We start from the raw sequence: 17,868 nt of genomic DNA on the forward strand, positions 1-17,868 counted from the left end.
AGCTCATGACCGCCGCCAAGTTCCTGCTCATGCGCTCCGTGCTCGAGATCTGCCAGGAGGTGATCAAGCAGTCGCACTCGCAGGTGAGCGGGGGGAGGTGAGGGGGGAGAGGGTGGTGAGGGAGGGTGGTGAGGGAGAGGGTGGTGAGGGAGGAGGGTGGTGAGGGAGAGGGAGAGGGTGAGGGAGAGGGTGGTGAGGGAGAGGGTGAGGGAGAGGGTAAGGGAGAGGGTGGTAAGGGAGAGGGTGGTGAGGGTGAGGGAGGGTGGTGAGGGAGAGGGTGGTGAGGGAGAGGGTAAGGGGAGAGGGTAAGGGAGAGGGTGGTAAGGGAGAGGGTGGTGAGGGTGAGGGAGCGTGGTGAGGGTGAGGGAGGGTGGTGAGGGAGAGGGTAAGCTCATGACCGCCGCCAAGTTCCTGCTCATGCGCTCCGTGCTCGAGATCTGCCAGGAGGTGATCAAGCAGTCGCACTCGCAGGTGAGCGGGGGGAGGTGAGGGGGGAGAGGGTGGTGAGGGAGGGTGGTGAGGGAGAGGGTGGTGAGGGAGAGGGTGGTGAGGGAGAGGGAGAGGGTGAGGGAGAGGGTGGTGAGGGAGAGGGTGAGGGAGAGGGTAAGGGAGAGGGTAAGGGAGAGGGTGGTAAGGGAGAGGGTGGTGAGGGTGAGGGAGCGTGGTGAGGGTGAGGGAGGGTGGTGAGGGAGAGGGTAAGGGAGAGGGTAAGGGAGAGGGTGGTAAGGGAGAGGGTAAGGGAGAGGGTGGTGAGGGAGAGGGTAAGGGAGAGGGTAAGGGAGAGGGTGGTGAGGGAGAGGGTAAGGGAGAGGGTGGTGAGGGAGAGGGTAAGGGAGAGGGTGGTGAGGGAGAGGGTAAGGGAGAGGGTAAGGGAGAGGGTGGTAAGGGAGAGGGTAAGCTCATGACCGCCGCCAAGTTCCTGCTCATGCGCTCCGTGCTCGAGATCTGCCAGGAGGTGATCAAGCAGTCGCACTCGCAGGTGAGGTGGAGGGGGAGAGGGGTGAGGGAGAGGGGTGGTGAGGGAGGGTGGTGAGGGAGAGGGTGGTGAGGGAGAGGGTGGTGAGGGTGAGGGAGGGTGGTGAGGGAGAGGGTGGTGAGGGAGAGGTGAGGGAGAGGGTGAGGGAGAGGGTGAGGGAGAGGGTGAGGGAGAGGGTGGTGAGGGAGGGAGGGTGGTGAGGGAGAGGGTGGTGAGGGAGAGGGTGGTGAGGGAGAGGGTGGTGAGGGAGAGGGTGGTGAGGGTGAGGGAGTGGGTGGTGAGGGAGAGGGTGGTGAGGGAGAGGGTGGTGAGGGAGAGGGTGGTGAGGGAGGGAGGGTGGTGAGGGAGAGGGTGGTGAGGGAGAGGGTGGTGAGGGAGAGGGTGGTGAGGGAGAGGGTGGTGAGGGAGAGGGTGGTGAGGGAGAGGGTGGTGAGGGAGAGGGTGGTGAGGGAGAGGGTGGTGAGGGAGAGGGTGGTGAGGGAGAGGGTGGTGAGGGAGAGGGTGGTGAGGGGGAGGGTGGTGAGGGAGAGGGTGGTGAGGGAGAGGGTGGTGAGGGAGAGGGTGGTGAGGGAGAGGGTGGTGAGGGAGAGGGTGGTGAGGGAGAGGGTGGTGAGGGAGAGGGTGGTGAGGGTGGTGAGGGAGAGGGTGGTGAGGGAGAGGGTGGTGAGGGAGAGGGTGGTGAGGGAGAGGGTGGTGAGGGAGAGGGTGGTGAGGGAGAGGGTGGTGAGGGAGAGGGTGGTGAGGGAGAGGGAGAGGGTGGTGAGGGAGAGGGTGGTGAGGGAGAGGGGATGTGCCATGGAGGTGATGAAGCAGTCGCACTCGTGGGGGTGAGAGGTGGTGGAGTGGCGAGAGGGAGAGGGGAGGAGCCACGACCGGCTAAGATGGTCGTCGGTACCGGTGTTTGGCCGTGAGCGGGAATTGAACTCGGGTGGCCGGGTTCGCAGCGCAGTGTCACGCTATGACGCTACTACGCTATGACGCTACTACGCTATGACGCTACTACGCTATGACGCTACTACGCTATGACGCTACTACGCTACTACGCTATGACGCTACTACGCTATGACGCTACTACGCTACTACGCTATGACGCTACTACGCTACTACGCTATGACGCTACTACGCTATGACGCTACTACGCTACTACGCTATGACGCTACTACGCTACTACGCTACTACACTACGACGCTACTACGCTATGACGCTACTACGCTACTACGCTACCGCTCGCCACCACCCTCGCGACCGCCGCCATTCTCGCCACCACGACCCTCGCCACCACCTCTCCACCAACGCCCTCGTCGTCACCACCACCACCACCCTCGTCACCACCACCCTCATCACCACCCTCACCACCACCGTCACCACCAACCTCACCACCACCACCCTCACCACCCTCATCACCCTCACCACCCTCCTCACCACCACCACCCTCGCCACCCTCCTCACCATCCTCACCACCACCACCCTCGCCACCACCACCACCCTCCTCACCACCCTAACAACCACCCTCACCACCACCACCCTCCTCACCACCACCACCACCCTCACCACCCTCCTCACCATCCTCACCACCACCACCCTCACCACCACCACCCTCCTCACCACCACCACCACCACCACGTCGCCCCCAGGTCCCTCTCCCCCTGGCGCTGGCGCGCTCCGGCCGTGACTCGGCCACCCCGACGGCCCCCTACCGCACCGTCGACTTCAGCTACGACCTCGACATGGAGCTCGGGGGCAGCGGCGGCTCGGGCGGCGGTGGCGGCGGCTCCGGCGGCTCCGGCGGCGGCGGCGGCAGCGCCGGCGGCAGCAACGCCGGCAACGCCGGCGGCGGCGGCGGCGGCGACTCGTCGTCCGGCGGTCCCGAGCTGCTGCCGATGCTCGACTCGAGCGGCGACTCGGCGGGCGGCGGCGGCGGCGGCGGCAAACGCCACGGCCACCAGCAGCAGCACCACCACGGCCACCAGCAGCAGCAGCAGCACCACCACCACGGCGGGCAGCAGCAGCAGCAGCAGCAGGACGGCGGCGGCGGCGGCGGCCCGGTGAAGGTGGACGGCGTCGACCGCAAGGAGAAGGGCCGGGGACCCTTCGTCTGCGCCTACTGCGGCAAGGAGTTCCGCGACTCGTACCACATGCGCCGGCACGAGACGCGGCACACGGGCATCAAGATGACCAGCAACCCGCGGCAGAAGAAGCCGCAGGGCGGCGGAGGAGGCGGCGGAGGAGGCGGCGGAGGCGGTGGAGGCGGCGGCGGCGGAGGCGGTGGAGGCGGCGGAGGCGGCGGAGGCGGTGGAGGCGGGATGATGCAGCAGATGGGCGGAGTTCCGTCCACCTCGTCCGGCAATCAAGACGGCGGCGGCGGCGGCGGCGGGGTGAAGACGCCGGTGAAGCGGAACCACCCGTGCGACGTGTGCGGCAAGGCCTTCCGCGACATCTACCACCTCAACCGGCACAAGCTGTCCCACTCGGACGAGAAGCCCTTCGAGTGCCACGTCTGTCACCAGCGCTTCAAGCGCAAGGACCGCATGAGCTACCACGTGCGGGCGCACGAGGGAGCCGTCGGCAAGTCGTACGTGTGCGACACCTGCGGGAAGGGCTTCTCCAGGTGCGTGGCGGGGCGGGGCGGGGCGGGTTGGTGAGCGAGTGATGGGGTCGTGGGGGTGCTGGGTAGTGTGAGCGAGTGTGCGTGTGTGTGAGTTGGGGTGTGTGTGTGTGAATTAGGGTGTGAGTGTGTGTGAGTTAGGGTGTGAGTGTGTGTGAGTTGGGGTGTGCGTGTGTGAATTAGGGTGTGAGTGTGTGTGAGTTGGGGTGTGAGTGTGGGTGAGTGAGTGTGGGTGAGTGAGTGAGTGAGTGATGGGGCGTGGGGGTGCTGGGTAGTGTGAGTTGGGGTGTGAGTGTGAGTTGGGGTGTGAGTGTGTGTGAGTTAGGGTGTGAGTGTGTGTGAGTTAGGGTGTGAGTGTGTGTGAGTTGGGGTGTGAGTGTGGGTGAGTGAGCGAGTTGGTGAGCGAGTGATGGGGCGTGGGGGTGCTGGGTAGTGTGAGTGTGTGTGCGTGTGTGAGTTGGGGTGTGAGTGTGTGTGTGAGTTAGGGTGTGAGTGTGGGTGTGGGGGTGCTGGGTAGTGTGATTGTGTGTGTGTGAGTTAGGGTGTGAGCGAGTTGGTGAGCGAGTGATGGGGTCGTGGGGGTGCTGGGTAGTGTGAGTGTGTGTGTGTGAGTTGGGGTGTGAGTGTGTGTGAATTAGGGTGTGAGTGTGTGTGAGTTTGGGTGTGAGTGTGTGTGAGTTGGGTGTGTGAGTGTGGGTGAGTGAGCGAGTTGGTGAGCGAGTGATGGGGCGTGGGGGTGCTGGGTAGTGTGAGTGTGTGCGTGTGTGAGTTGGGGTGTGAGTGTGGGTGAGTGAGCGAGTGATGGGGCGTGGGGGTGCTGGGTAGTGTGTGTGTGTGTGAGTTGGGGTGTGAGTGTGGGTGAGTGAGCGAATGATGGGGCGTGGGGGTGCTGGGTAGTGTGAGTGTGTGTGTGTGAGTTAGGGTGTGAGCGAGTTGGTGAGCAAGTGATGGGGTGCGGGGTAGTGAGAGTGTCCGAGTGTGTGAATTAGGGTGTGAGTGTGGGTGGGTTGGTGTGGGTGGGTGGGTGAGCGAGTTGGTGAGCGAGTGATGGGGTGTGTGGGTGCTGGATAGTGAGAGTGTGGGTGTGAGTGTGTGTGAGTTAGGGTGTGAGTGTGGATGGGTTGGTGTGGGTGGGTGAGCGAGTGATGGGGTGTGGGTGTGCTGGGTAGTGAGAGTGGGTGTGAGTGTGTGCGAGTGTGTGGGTGGGTTGATGTGGGTGAGTGAGTTGGTGAACGAGTGATGGGGTGGCAGGGGGGGTGGACACGGGTTCTGGGTGGGGGTGTGTCAGGTGAGTGAGTGTCAGGTGAGTAAGTGTGTGTGAGATGAGTGGGAGTGTGAGGTGAGTGTGTGTGTGAGTGTGGGTGTGGGTGCTCGCTAACAGCATTTGCCCCAGCGGTCTGTTCAGGCCATACAGGGGATCTTTGTGAGTGAGTGATGGGGGGAAGGATTTGGTGAGCGAGTCGGGGAGCGTGCGAACGAGTTGAGTGGGAGTGTGGGTGGAGTTGATCTGCCCGCTGACCCCATCGGCTTGCCCATCTGTAAGGTGTCTGCCATTCTTCCAACTCTGGTGGCGGTTGTCCATATTAGGGGGGGGACCTCATTTCAAACCCACGGTGGCCTGGTCTGAAGCTAGCTGATGAAACGAGAATTTCATCATTGCTTGCACCCGGGGGTTGGCATCGTCCCCCTCCTAATGTCGAGGGGAAATAAATGGACGAGGTTCGGGACTGTGGCTCATGCAGCTGCTTATGGTCCAGACCTCAAGGGAGGTGGTTCAGGCTGGCTGAGAGAAAGCTACAGGCCCACTCCCACTGCCGACAGCATCCTACGTCGTGGAATGTGGGATGCTTGATCCGCAGCCTTCGGCTCGGAGGTTCGGAGAGCCGTGCGGCGCTGCAGGGATGATGGGTGGTGGTCGCGGGGTCGCTGAGGAGATGGGAGTCTGCCTCAGTAGCCCGCGATTTCAAATCGCTCTTTTGATTCCATTAAAAAAGAATTACTTGCGACGTCCACACCCAATCGCCGTCCTGAAGGGAAAGAAAGAGTGGTCGTCTGATCTCTTACCCCCAAGAAACATTTTGCGGATTTGCCGAGCATTTCCGTGAGGTCTTTTTGGGGGTGGAGCGGAAAGCCCTTGGCCCAGGCGAGACCATGGGGCAAGGTGGGGGGATGACCCTGCTGACGGCTGCCTCAGATATTGGATGAAGTTTCCCCACCCACTGTGAGCGGCTGGCCGAGGTGCCCATTGGTCGAGGAAGTCCCAAGAAGTCATCCCGAGTTCCTGAGACCAGGAAAAGCGGCGGGCGGAGGTTGCGACTGCCAAGCGAAACTTGCCGATGGAGGTTGGCGCGCCTCTGTGCGCGGACTTGGCCCCTAAATGACATCATCGCAAGCTGTCCGATCCGCAGCATTGGAAGGATGCTCTGGTGGTCCTCACCCACGCCTCTTTTCAGCCGCACGGATTGTAACAACTACGGGCGCCATATGTCCTCCTCCTCAGGAGAGGCTTTCGTAGGACTGCGAGGATCCCATGCTCCTTGGTTCAATTCGGTAAAGTCACGTAGTAGGTAAAAAAAAAACCAAGATGACAAAATTTCGATTTTAAGCTTTCGTGACTGCAATGATTCATCTTCTTTGGTTCAATTCGGTAAAGTCACCACCACCACGTAGGATGAGAATAAAATAATGAATTGATAAAATAAAATAACACGGTGATGTTCTCACGGCGTTTCGGCCGCGGCACAAGCGGCCTTCATCGGGTGAAGGGGACCGTGCCGTCCAGGAGGAGAGTGTTTTTTGGGGGGTGAAGACGGTCTCGCTGAGCTTAAAAGGACGCGACCTGTGCTTGGCCGTCTTCACTCCCAACGCTGTCCTCTGGACAGCCCGGTCCGGACACCCTGAGAGGGGGGGGGGGGGCATCTTCATAGCGGCGAGGATTATTTAACACCGCCCCCTTTTCCCTAGCAGTAGCGTGCCCCCCTGGGAACGCCCTCCCGCGAGAGTCTCACAACTCCCCCGAGTACAGCAGAGGGTCCCCGGCCAAGTATTAATCCCAGTAGTTGGGGGGGGGGGGGGGTGCTGCTGCGTTGCTACTGGGGCCGTGTGTTGCCATCCCAATGGAGCGATTGCCAAAGTGATATTTGTCAGCGTCGTGGATGATCTGCGGCCATCAGCAGTTCCACTGTGTGCGGAGGTTTGGCTACCGAGCGTGGGTGTTGATGTCGGGAGAGCTACGGTGGGCTTATTAATGGAGCGGGGTGCAGTGGGGGTGAGTGTCTCCTGTTAACCTGTGTACTCGCCCAGCCGATCACCTTCCTACTCACCCACTCGCCTTCCTACTCACCCACTCGCCGTCCTACTCGCTCACCCACTCACCTTCCTACTCGCCCACTCACCTGTATGTCTGCCTTCTTACTCACCTACCCACCCACACCACTCGCCTATCCTCACCAGTTGACTGTCATATATACCATCCACCAATCCAGTACACCTACCCACCCACTCACCTTCCTACTCACTCGCCTACCCACAGACCACTCACCTATCCCCGCCTATTGACCTTGTCAAATATACCAGCTACCAATCCAGTAAACCTACCCACTCACCAACTCACCAACTCACCCACCTACCCACTCACCAACTCACCCACCTACCTTCCATAACCCACCCACTCATCTATCCACCTACCCGCTTATCCACCCACCCGCTCACTAACTCACCCACCTACCTTCCATTCCCCACCCACTCATCTATCCACCTACCTGCTTATCCACTCACCCGCTCACTAACTCACCCACCTACCCTCCATACCCACCCACTCATCTACCCACCCACGTGTCCACCAAACTGTGTATGAGGGGAGATTACTCAAAAGGGCCACACAGATGGATATTCGAATCCGCTTGCTGTACTGCCAACCCTTAACCAAAACAACTAGGCAGCCCCAGTGGGTTTGGGAATCTGAGATCGTTACGTGATCCACCATCCCTTGGATCATAGGTTCAGTGTGACAAGAGTTCAGTGTTAATCATTGTTGCTTGCAGAGCCAGACTGAGGCTCCTACAGGGTTTAATTTTGATTAGCCGAGGCTCTCAAAGCCCGACTAAGGCTCCCATAGTGGTTCAGTGTTAATCACTGTGGCTCACAGCCAGACTAAGGCTCCTGCAGGGTTTAATGTTGATTAACCGAAGCTCTCAAAGCCAGACTAAGGCTCCTGCAGGGTTTAATGTTGATTAAACGAAGCTCTCAAAGCCAGACTAAGGCTCACATAGTGGTTCAGTGTTAATCACTGTGGCTCACAGCCAGGCTAAGGCTACTACAGGGTTCAGTGTTAATCACTGTGGCTCACACAGCCAGACTAAGGCTACTATAGGGTTCAGTGTTAATCACTGTGGCTCACAGCCAGAATAAGGCTCCTACAGGGGTTCAGTGTTAATCACTGTGGCTCACAGCCAGAATAAGGCTACTACAGGGGTTCAGTGTTAATCACTGTGGCTCACAGCCAGAATAAGGCTACTACAGGGTTCAGTGTTAATCACTGTGGCTCTCACAGCCAGACTAAGGCTACTATAGGGTTCAGTGTTAATCACTGTGGCTCACAGCCAGAATAAGGCTCCTACAGGGGTTCAGTGTTAATCACTGTGGCTCACAGCCAGACTAAGGCTACTACAGGGTTTAATGTTGATAACTGAGGCTCTCACAGCCAGACTAAGGCTCCTACAGGGGTTTAATGTTGATAACTGAGGCTCACACAGCCAGACTAAGGCTCCTACAGGGGTTCAGTGTTAATCACTGTGGCTCACACAGCCAGACTAAGGCTCCTACAGGGGTTCAGTGTTAATCACTGTGGCTCACAGCCAGACTAAGGCTACTACAGGGGTTTAATGTTGATAACTGAGGCTCTCACAGCCAGACTAAGGCTCCTACAGGGGTTCAATGTTGATTAACCGAGGCTCTGACAGCGCAACTTGCGGCTAGCGTTGCGTTTGGATCGAATCGCCTTCGCAACAGACATCGTGTCCCTCTACTGACACTGATAGGAGGCCCGGATAGACAGACAGACAGACAGGACGACAAGCTAAATGGACAGAAGCAGTTCTAAAGAAATGAGTTTGCCAATCTCGATGATGATTTAAAAGCGCGTGGCCCTCGGTGGCTTCGCAACATGGGAAGCGAAGAGCGTTCCAGACGGCCGCAGATTGTGGATTGGTCCACACACACTCGGCTGTGCCGCCCCCTCCTGGCAGAGCTCGGGTACGGCGCCTCCTCAATGACCCCCACCCACGGCTCGAAGGGAGCAAGATGTAACAGATGGGGATTGTCTTCTTTGGTTCTTTCGGTAAAGTCACGTAGAATGATAATAAAATAATAAATTGATCAAATAAAATAACACAATAATCTCACGACGTTTCGGCCACAACACAAGTGGCCTTCATCAGGTGAAGGGGGCGAGACTGTCTGGTAGGACAGCGCTGGAGTGAAAGAGCCACGTTCAGATACGGCCTTTAAGCTTAGAGTCGCGGCATCTCTTCAGAAAGGTGAGAGACTCGATTAGTTGAGCCTTCTTATGTCCTACCAGACAGTCTCGCCCCCTTCACCTGATGAAGGCCGCTTGTGTTGTGGCCGAAACGTCGTGAGAATATTATTGTGTTATTTTATCAATTTATTATTTTATTATCATTCTACGTGGTGGTGACTTTACCGAAAGAACCAAAGAAGATGAATCATTGCAGTCACGAAAGCTTTAAATCGAAAGATGGGGATTGGTCCACACTCTTTGCTGTGCCGCCCTCACAGATATGTATATATTTTTTTTGGGGGGGGGGGGCAGGTTTCTCCCAGGGCACGGTCCCCTAGCGGCAAGGCAACTTCGGGTCGGATGAACGTCGCGGCCGATATTTTGTGCGACCAATTTGCGTCGAGGCACGGGGGAATTGGCAAGAGCTCGTTCACGCTCCGGCGCCAAAAATGCGCCCGGATTTCATCCGGGTCGAGTCCCCCGAAATGGCGACGCAACTTACGGACGGGAGTTGCCTATTTTACCGATCGGATCGACTTCGCACCGGAGCTAACTAGCGCTCTCGACCAAACGCTGCCCGTCGTTTTTCGTCCCAGCCACGCGACCACTACGCCGGATGCCGCGGCCCGATCCGGATGATCGTCTGCGGGAATCGCCGGCGTTGTGCGATGCTGCTGGGACGAGCGGTCCTCTTGCACTAGCGAAAGTTGTGATCGCCATTCGTCTCGCGCCCCGTCATGCTGCAGACAGGATCGGGAATGCAGTAGAAACCTTGGATTGCGAGTGGCTTGGTCTCTCCGAGTGGTTTTTTTCTACAAGACGAGCAAACGTTGTTTAAATATGAATATCAATTTGATAGACGAGCGAGGGGGGGGGGGGTCTTGCGATAGGAGTGGCAGTACGTGTACACGCTTTGTACCGCCGAGCGTCACGTGATCACAGCTGACGTACGAGTGATGTAAGAGTGCTTTGACGTACGAGTGCTTTGATGTAAGAGTGCTTTGATGTAAGAGTGCTTTGACGTACGAGTGTTTTAACGTACGAGTGCTTTGATGTAAGAGTGCTTTGATGTAAGAGTGCTTTGATGTAAGAGTGCTTTGACGTACGAGTGTTTTGACGTACGAGTGCTTTGATGTAAGAGTGCTTTGACGTACGAGCGCTTTGATGTAAGAATGCTTTGACGTACGAGTGCTTTGACGTACGAATGTTTTGACGTACGAGTGCTTTGATGTAAGAGTGCTTTGACCTACGAGCGCTTTGATGTAAGAGTGCTTTGACGTACGAGTGCTTTGACGTACGAGTGTTTTGACGTACGAGTGCTTTGATGTAAGAGTGCTTTGACGTACGAGTGCTTTGATGTAAGAGTGCTTTGACCTACGAGCGCTTTGATGTAAGAGTGCTTTGACGTACGAGTGCTTTGACGTACGAGTGTTTTGACGTACGAGTGCTTTGATGTAAGAGTGCTTTGACGTACGAGCGCTTTGACGTACGGGCGCTTTGACGTACGAGCGCTTTGACGTACGAGCGCTTTGACGTACGAGCGCTTTGACGTACGAGCGCTATGACGTACGAGCGCTTTGACGTACGAGCGCTATGACGTACGAGTGCTTTGACGTACGAGCGCTTTGACGTAAGAGCGCTTTGACGTAAGAGCGCTTTGACGTACGAGCGCTTTGACGTACGAGCGCTTTGACGTACGAGCGCTTTGATGTAACAGTGCTTTGACGTACGAGCGCTTTGACGTACGAGCGCTTTGACGTACGAGCGCTTTGACGTACGAGCGCTTTGACGTACGATCGCTTTGACGTACGGGCGCTTTGACGTACGGGCGCTTTGACGTACGGGCGCTTTGACGTACGAGCGCTTTGGATTACAAACACGTTTCCGGAAACGAATTATTGCTCGCAATCCAAGGCTTTACTGTATTTATTGATTTATTCAGGGTGAATGTGATGATCTCTAAAAGCTATTTTATCCACAGATATCCAGTCGGGGCACAGGGGTCAGACAGTTACAACATCATTCACAATACAGAATCAGAATATTGATTTGCCAGGATGAATCTGATGATCTCTAAAGCTCTTTTATCTACAGATATCCATTTGGGGTACGAGGTCAGAACGTAACAACATTCACAATACAGAATCAGAATATTGATTTGCCAGGATCAACGTGATGATCTCTAAAGCTCTTATATCCACAGATGTCCAGTAGAGGGCGCGAGGGTCAGACAGTTACAACATTGGCAATACAGAATCAGAATATAGATTTATCCACGATGGATCTGATGATTTATAAAGCTCTTTTTATCTACAGATATCCATTAGGGGTACGAGGTCAGAACGTAACAACATTCACAATACAGAAACAGAATATTGATTTATCCAGGATGAATCTGATCCTCTATAAAGCCCCTTTTATCCATAGATATCCCGTAGAGGTACAAGGTCAGAAAGTCTACAACATTCACAATAGAGACGCAGAATATTTATCCAGGATGAATTCCGATACTCTATATAGCTCTTTCATCTACATATCCAGTTATGAGGCCAGAACATGACAGCATTCACAATACAGAATCAGAACGTTGATTAATCCAGGATGAATCTGATGATCTATAAAGCTCTTATATCCACAGATGTCCAGTAGAGGGCGTAGGGGTCAGACAGTTACAACATTGGCAATACAGAATCAGAATATAGATTTATCCACGATGAATCTGATCATCTATAAAGTCCCTTTTATCCATAGATATCCAGTAGAGGTACAAGGTCAGAAAGTCTACAACATTCACAATAGAGACGCAGAATATTTATCCAGGATGAATTCCGATACTCTATACAGCTCTTTCATCTACATATCCAGTTATGAGGTCAGAACATGACAACATTCACAATGCAGAATCAGAACGTTGATTAATCCAGGATGAATCTGATGATCTATAAAGCTCTTATATCCACAGATGTTCAGTAGAGGGTGCAGGGGTCAGACAGTTACAACATTGGCAATACAGAATCAGAATATTGATTCATCCACGATGAATCTGATCCTCTATAAAAAGCCCCTTTTATCCATAGATGTCCCGTACAGGTACAAGATCAGAAAGTCTACAACATTCACAATACAGACGCAGAATATTTATCCAGGATGAATTCCGATACTCTATATAGCTCTTTCATCTACATATCCAGTTATGAGGCCAGAACATGACAGCATTCACAATGCAGAATCAGAACGTTGATTAATCCAGGATGAATCTGATGATCTATAAAGCTCTTATATGCACAGATGTTCAGTAGAGGGCGCAGGGGTCAGACAGTTACAACATTGGCAATACAGAATCAGAATATTGATTCATCCACGATGAATCTGATCCTCTATAAAGCCCCTTTTATCCATAGATATCCCGTAGAGGTACAAGGTCAGAAAGTCTACAACATTCACAATACAGACTCAGAATATTTATCCAAGATGAATTCCGATACTCTATACAGCTCTTTCATCTACATATCCAGTTATGAGGCCAGAACATGACAGCATTCACAATGCAGAATCAGAACGTTGATTAATCCAGGATGAATCTGATGATCTATAAAGCTCTTATATCCACAGATGTTCAGTAGAGGGTGCAGGGGTCAGACAGTTACAACATTGGAAATACAGAATCAGAATATTGATTTATCCAGGATGAATCTGATCCTCTATAAAGCCCCTTTTATCCATAGATGTCCCGTACAGGTACAAGAGCAGAAAGTCTACAACATTCACAATAGAGACGCAGAATATTTATCCAAGATGAATTCCGATACTCTATACAGCTCTTTCATCTACATATCCAGTTATGAGGCCAGAACATGACAGCATTCACAATGCAGAATCAGAACGTTGATTAATCCAGGATGAATCTGACGATCTATAAAAGCTCTTGGGGGAGAGTGCAAAATATAGCAAAAAAAAGGCCAAGAACCAATTGCTGCAATAAAAACCTGAATACAAATCAATCTACGGCTATCGTTATCATCACCAGGTGTAAGCTCCCTCCCTCCCCCCTCCCCGCCCCGAACCCCACTTGAAGCCCAGCGTAGCCGCTTTGTTTATCGGAAGCGACCGACATATCACCGCGGAGCCGATCCTGCGAAGGCTCGCCTCCCCGATGTTTCGGACGCGGGGAATTAGATCCAGCTAGTGCCGGGTTGTGGTTTTGGTGGTGGGTCGTGGTGGTGGTAGAGAGGGTAGGAGGTGTAGAGGTGGGTGTGGCGAGCAGGCGAGGTTAATTTGATTTGGGGCCCCCCGGAAATGCTGTGCGGTTGTGGGCGGGGTTTTGGGAGGGGCTGGTGGTTCTTCGATTCGCTCAAGTGGTTGTTCACCGTGACCCGGTAACGTCAAAAAGAGTTTTTTTTTTTTGCGGCCACGGACGCGGCAGACTCTCGCCCGTTCACTGCAACTAATGGAATCTTTAACTCTTTCTCTCTTCTCATCCCGCCCCTACCCCCCCCCCCACCGCCTGTGATCTCGACGTTACCTGGACATCCATACCTACCCCCCTACCTACCTACCTACCCCCCCTGCTCTGCCTGTAAGTACGGCCCGTGTGAACCCACCAAAAAAACCCGCACACCGCCACGGGGAGAGGGAGGGGGAGTGGAGTGGGGGGGGGTTGGGGGGGGGGGCCTCCGTTGCCCTTACAGCGCCGTGATAGCCGGTTAGGGTTGGTCAGCAGGGTCGCTAGGAGGGCAGTGCCGCTAGTTAAGGGGGGGCCGGCGATTTAGCTGGTTTAGCTGGTTTAGCTGGTTTAGCTGGTTTAGCTGGTTTAGCTGGTTTAGCTGGTTTAGCTGGTTTAGCTGGTTTAGCTGGTTTAGCTAGTTTAGCTGGTTTAGCTAGATGGCCAGGCAAGTCCCCCTCAGCCTGGTGGTGAGTGGCGGCCGTCGGGATGGAGGAGCGCATTGCTCGCTCGTGAGGAACGATCGCTGGCTTGTTTCGCAGGCGATCGTTGGGGACCTGTGGAAAGTCGGGGCACTCGCTAGCTTAGGGCAGATGTAAGCGAGTTAGCGGCGGGGGCACGTACTGGCTAGGTCAGGGGCGACCGTTAAAGACGTCGCAGGGAAATCGTTGGTCAGGGGAGGCGAATTGGCTCGTTTCGGGCACCGGATAGCTGGTTCGGGCAATCGTTAGAGCAGTCATTGGCTGGTTAGGGGGGGATCTTTAGTTAGGGCAGTCATTGGCTGGTTAGGGCAATCATTAGGGCAGTCATTGGCTAGTTGACGCAATCATTATGGAAGTCATTGGCTGGTTAGGGCAATCATTAGAGCAGTCATTGGCTGGTTAGGGGAATCTTTAGTTAGGGCAGTCATTGGCTGGTTAGGGCAATTATTAGTTAGGACAGTCATTTGCTAGTGAGGGTGATCGTTAGTTAGGACAGTCATTGGCTAGTGAGTGTGATCATTAGTTAGGACAGTCATTGGCTGGTTAGGGGAATCTTTAGTTAGGGCAGTCATTGGCTGGTTAGGGCAATCATTAGTTAGGGCAGTCATTGGCTAGTTAACGCAATCATTAGGGAAGTCATTGGCTAGTTAGGGTGATCATTAGTTAGGGCAGTCATTGGCTAGTTAGGGTGATCATTAGTTAGGGCAGTCATTGGCTGGTTAGGGCAATCATTAGTTAGGACAGTCATTGGCTGGTTAGGGCAATCATTAGTTAGGGCAGTCATTGGCTAGCTAGGGTGATCATTAGGGAAGTCATTGGCTAGTGAGGGTGATCATTAGTTAGGGCAGTCATTGGCTGGTTAGGGCAATCATTAGTTAGGACAGTCATTAGCTGGTTAGGGCAATCATTAGAGCAGTCATTGGCTAGTTAGGGTGATCATTAGTTAGGACAGTCATTGGCTAGTGAGGGTGATCATTAGTTAGGGCAGTCATTGGCTAGTTAGGGTGATCATTAGGGCAGTCATTGGCTGGTTAGGGCAATCATTAGTTAGGGCAGTCATTGGCTAGTTAACGCAATCATTAGGGAAGTCATTGGCTAGTTAGGGTGATCATTAGTTAGGGCAGTCATTGGCTAGTTAGGGTGATCATTAGTTAGGGCAGTCATTGGCTAGCTAGGGTGATCATTAGGGAAGTCATTGGCTAGTGAGGGTGATCATTAGTTAGGGCAGTCATTGGCTGGTTAGGGCAATCATTAGTTAGGACAGTCATTAGCTGGTTAGGGCAATCATTAGAGCAGTCATTGGCTAGTTAGGGTGATCATTAGTTAGGACAGTCATTGGCTAGTGAGGGTGATCATTAGTTAGGGCAGTCATTGGCTAGTTAGGGTGATCATTAGGGCAGTCATTGGCTGGTTAGGGCAATCATTAGTTAGGGCAGTCATTGGCTAGTTAGGGCAATCATTAGGGAAGTCATTGGCTAGTTAGGGTGATCATTAGTTAGGGCAGTCATTGGCTAGTTAGGGTGATCATTAGTTAGGACAGTCATTGGCTGGTTAGGGCAATCATTAGTTAGGACAGTCATTGGCTGGTTAGGGCAATCATTAGTTAGGGCAGTCATTGGCTAGCTAGGGCAATCATTAGGGGAGTCATTGGCTAGTGAGGGTGATCATTAGTTAGGACAGTCATTGGCTAGTTAGGGCGATCATTAGGGGAGTCATTGGCTGGTTAGGGCAATCATTAGAGCAGTCATTGGCTAGTTAGGGAAATCATTAGAGCAGTCATTGGCTAGTTAGGGTGATCATTAGTTAGGACAGTCATTGGCTAGTTAGGGCAATCATTAGAGCAGTCATTGGCTAGTTAGGGCAATCATTAGGGCAGTCATTGGCTAGTTAGGGTGATCATTAGTTAGGGCAGTCATTGGCTAGTTAGGGTGATCATTAGGGCAGTCATTGGCTGGTTAGGACAATCATTAGTTAGGACAGTCATTGGCTAGTGAGGGTGATCATTAGTTAGGGCAGTCATTGGCTAGTTAGGGTGATCATTAGGGCAGTCATTGGCTGGTTAGGGCAATCATTAGTTAGGGCAGTCATTGGCTAGTTAGGGCAATCATTAGGTAAGTCATTGGCTAGGTAGGGTGATCATTAGTTAGGGCAGTCATTGGCTAGTTAGGGTGATCATTAGTTAGGACAGTCATTGGTTAGTTAGGGCAATCATTAGGACAGTCATTGGCTAGTTAGGGCAATCATTAGTTAGGACAGTCATTGGCTAGTTATCGCAATCATTAGTTAGTGAAGTCATTGGCTAGTTAGGGCAATCATTAGTTAGGACAGTCATTGGCTAGTTAGGGTGATCATTAGTTAGGGCAGTCAGTGGCTAGTTAGGGTGATCATTAGTTAGGACAGTCATTGGCTAGTTAGGGTGATCATTAGTTAGAGCAGTCATTGGCTGGTTAGGGTGATCATTAGTTAGTGAAGTCTTTAGCTTGTTAGGGCGATCATTAGGGAAGTCATTGGCTAGTTAAGGTGATCATTAGTTAGGGCAGTCATTGGCTAGTTAGAGAGATGATTCGCTCAATTATAGGTGCCTTAGGCTGGTTCTATGAGCTTCTCAGTCTTTAACGCTGAACCCCCAAGATATTGATAGGTGCCTCGGTCATTAACACTGAACCACTAAGATATTGATAGGTGACTTAGGCTGGCTCTGTGAGCCTCTCAGTCTTCAACGCTGAACCACTAAGATATTGATAGGTGACTTAGCCCCTCCCTCTTGATTCTCGATCATTCACACTGAACCCTATGATGTCACACGCACATGCATATGAATGTGTGTGCACACGCACACACACACACAAGTACATTTGTACACGCACACGTACGTACACTCGCATGCACAAATATACGCACTCACAGCATATGCACACTCTGTTACACACAAAGACAAATGTATCCCGTGTAGCCTCTGAACAGGCTGAAAGTGCTGTTAGTAGCGAGTAGCAGTAGGCGCCTATGTAGGGGGGTGGGTGGCCAGTACCACGTATGCCCGGCCGCCTTTGTCTCTCCCCCCCCCCCCCCCAATGGCGATGTTTACCACTGCACACTGGCACTATTTGGAGGCTGATTCGAGACGTCGGAGAGGCCGGGGGGACCGTGTCACCACTCTGTGTTGGTGGCCCTTGAGGCGGGAATCGAAACTCGGCTCCCCCGCCGGGTTCAAAGTAGCGCAGTGCATCGCCAGATTTTGAAGCCTTCGTGACTGCAAGGGGTCCTCCACGCTCTTGGGTTCTGTTCGGGCAAAGTCGCGTGCGTAGTGGGTGTGTAAAACAAAAAAACAAAAAAAAATGGCCCAAAAAAATCACAACGTTTCAGGCCACAACACGAGTGGACAGTCCAGTCCCTTCACCTGGCGAAGGCCGCTTGTGCTGTGGCCTGAAACGTCGTGATTTTTTTGTTTTTTTACTTTTTTACCTGCGTGACTTTGCCCAATAGAGCCAAAGAGTAAGCGCAGTGCATCGCTAACAGCTCCGCCACCGCTCGCTCTCTCTCGCTCTCATGCTCTCATGCACGTGCACAAAGATCCATCCCCCCCGTGTGTAGCCTTGGCAAGACCGTAGGGGGGCAAGCGCTGCTGTCGGTAGCGAGTAGCAGCAGCAGCAGCAGCCTGTGAAGGCTGGCCCCGGCACTCCGGCACACCGGGGGTTTGGTGGCCGGCACCACGCCCCAGCCGCCGCCTTTTTTTCCCCCGCCGGCGGCGATGGTTAACGCACAACCGCGCCAGGTGCTCGTCCGTGGGCCGAGTCGACCTAGGGGAGGCCCAGAGCCGGTTCAGATAATCGCCGTCGTCGGTGTTGG

At 53.7% G+C, this 17,868-nt stretch overlaps 1 protein-coding gene across 1 annotated transcript in view; it reads left to right on the plus strand.

The window, feature by feature from the left end:
• The window catches only part of LOC116958418 (POZ (BTB) and AT hook-containing zinc finger 1-like), a 64,347-nt gene that overhangs the window by 33,846 nt on the left and 12,633 nt on the right, over positions 1–17,868 (plus strand). The window contains 2 exon segments of the mRNA XM_076056733.1: positions 899–979; positions 2,611–3,584. Coding sequence (XP_075912848.1) covers positions 899–979; positions 2,611–3,584 — 1,055 coding nt within the window.

This window comes from Petromyzon marinus, chromosome 77, assembly GCF_048934315.1.
Source record: "Petromyzon marinus isolate PM22_M1 ecotype Great Lakes invasive population chromosome 77, UKy_Petmar_22M1.pri1.0, whole genome shotgun sequence".
NCBI classification, from domain to species: domain Eukaryota; kingdom Metazoa; phylum Chordata; class Hyperoartia; order Petromyzontiformes; family Petromyzontidae; genus Petromyzon; species Petromyzon marinus.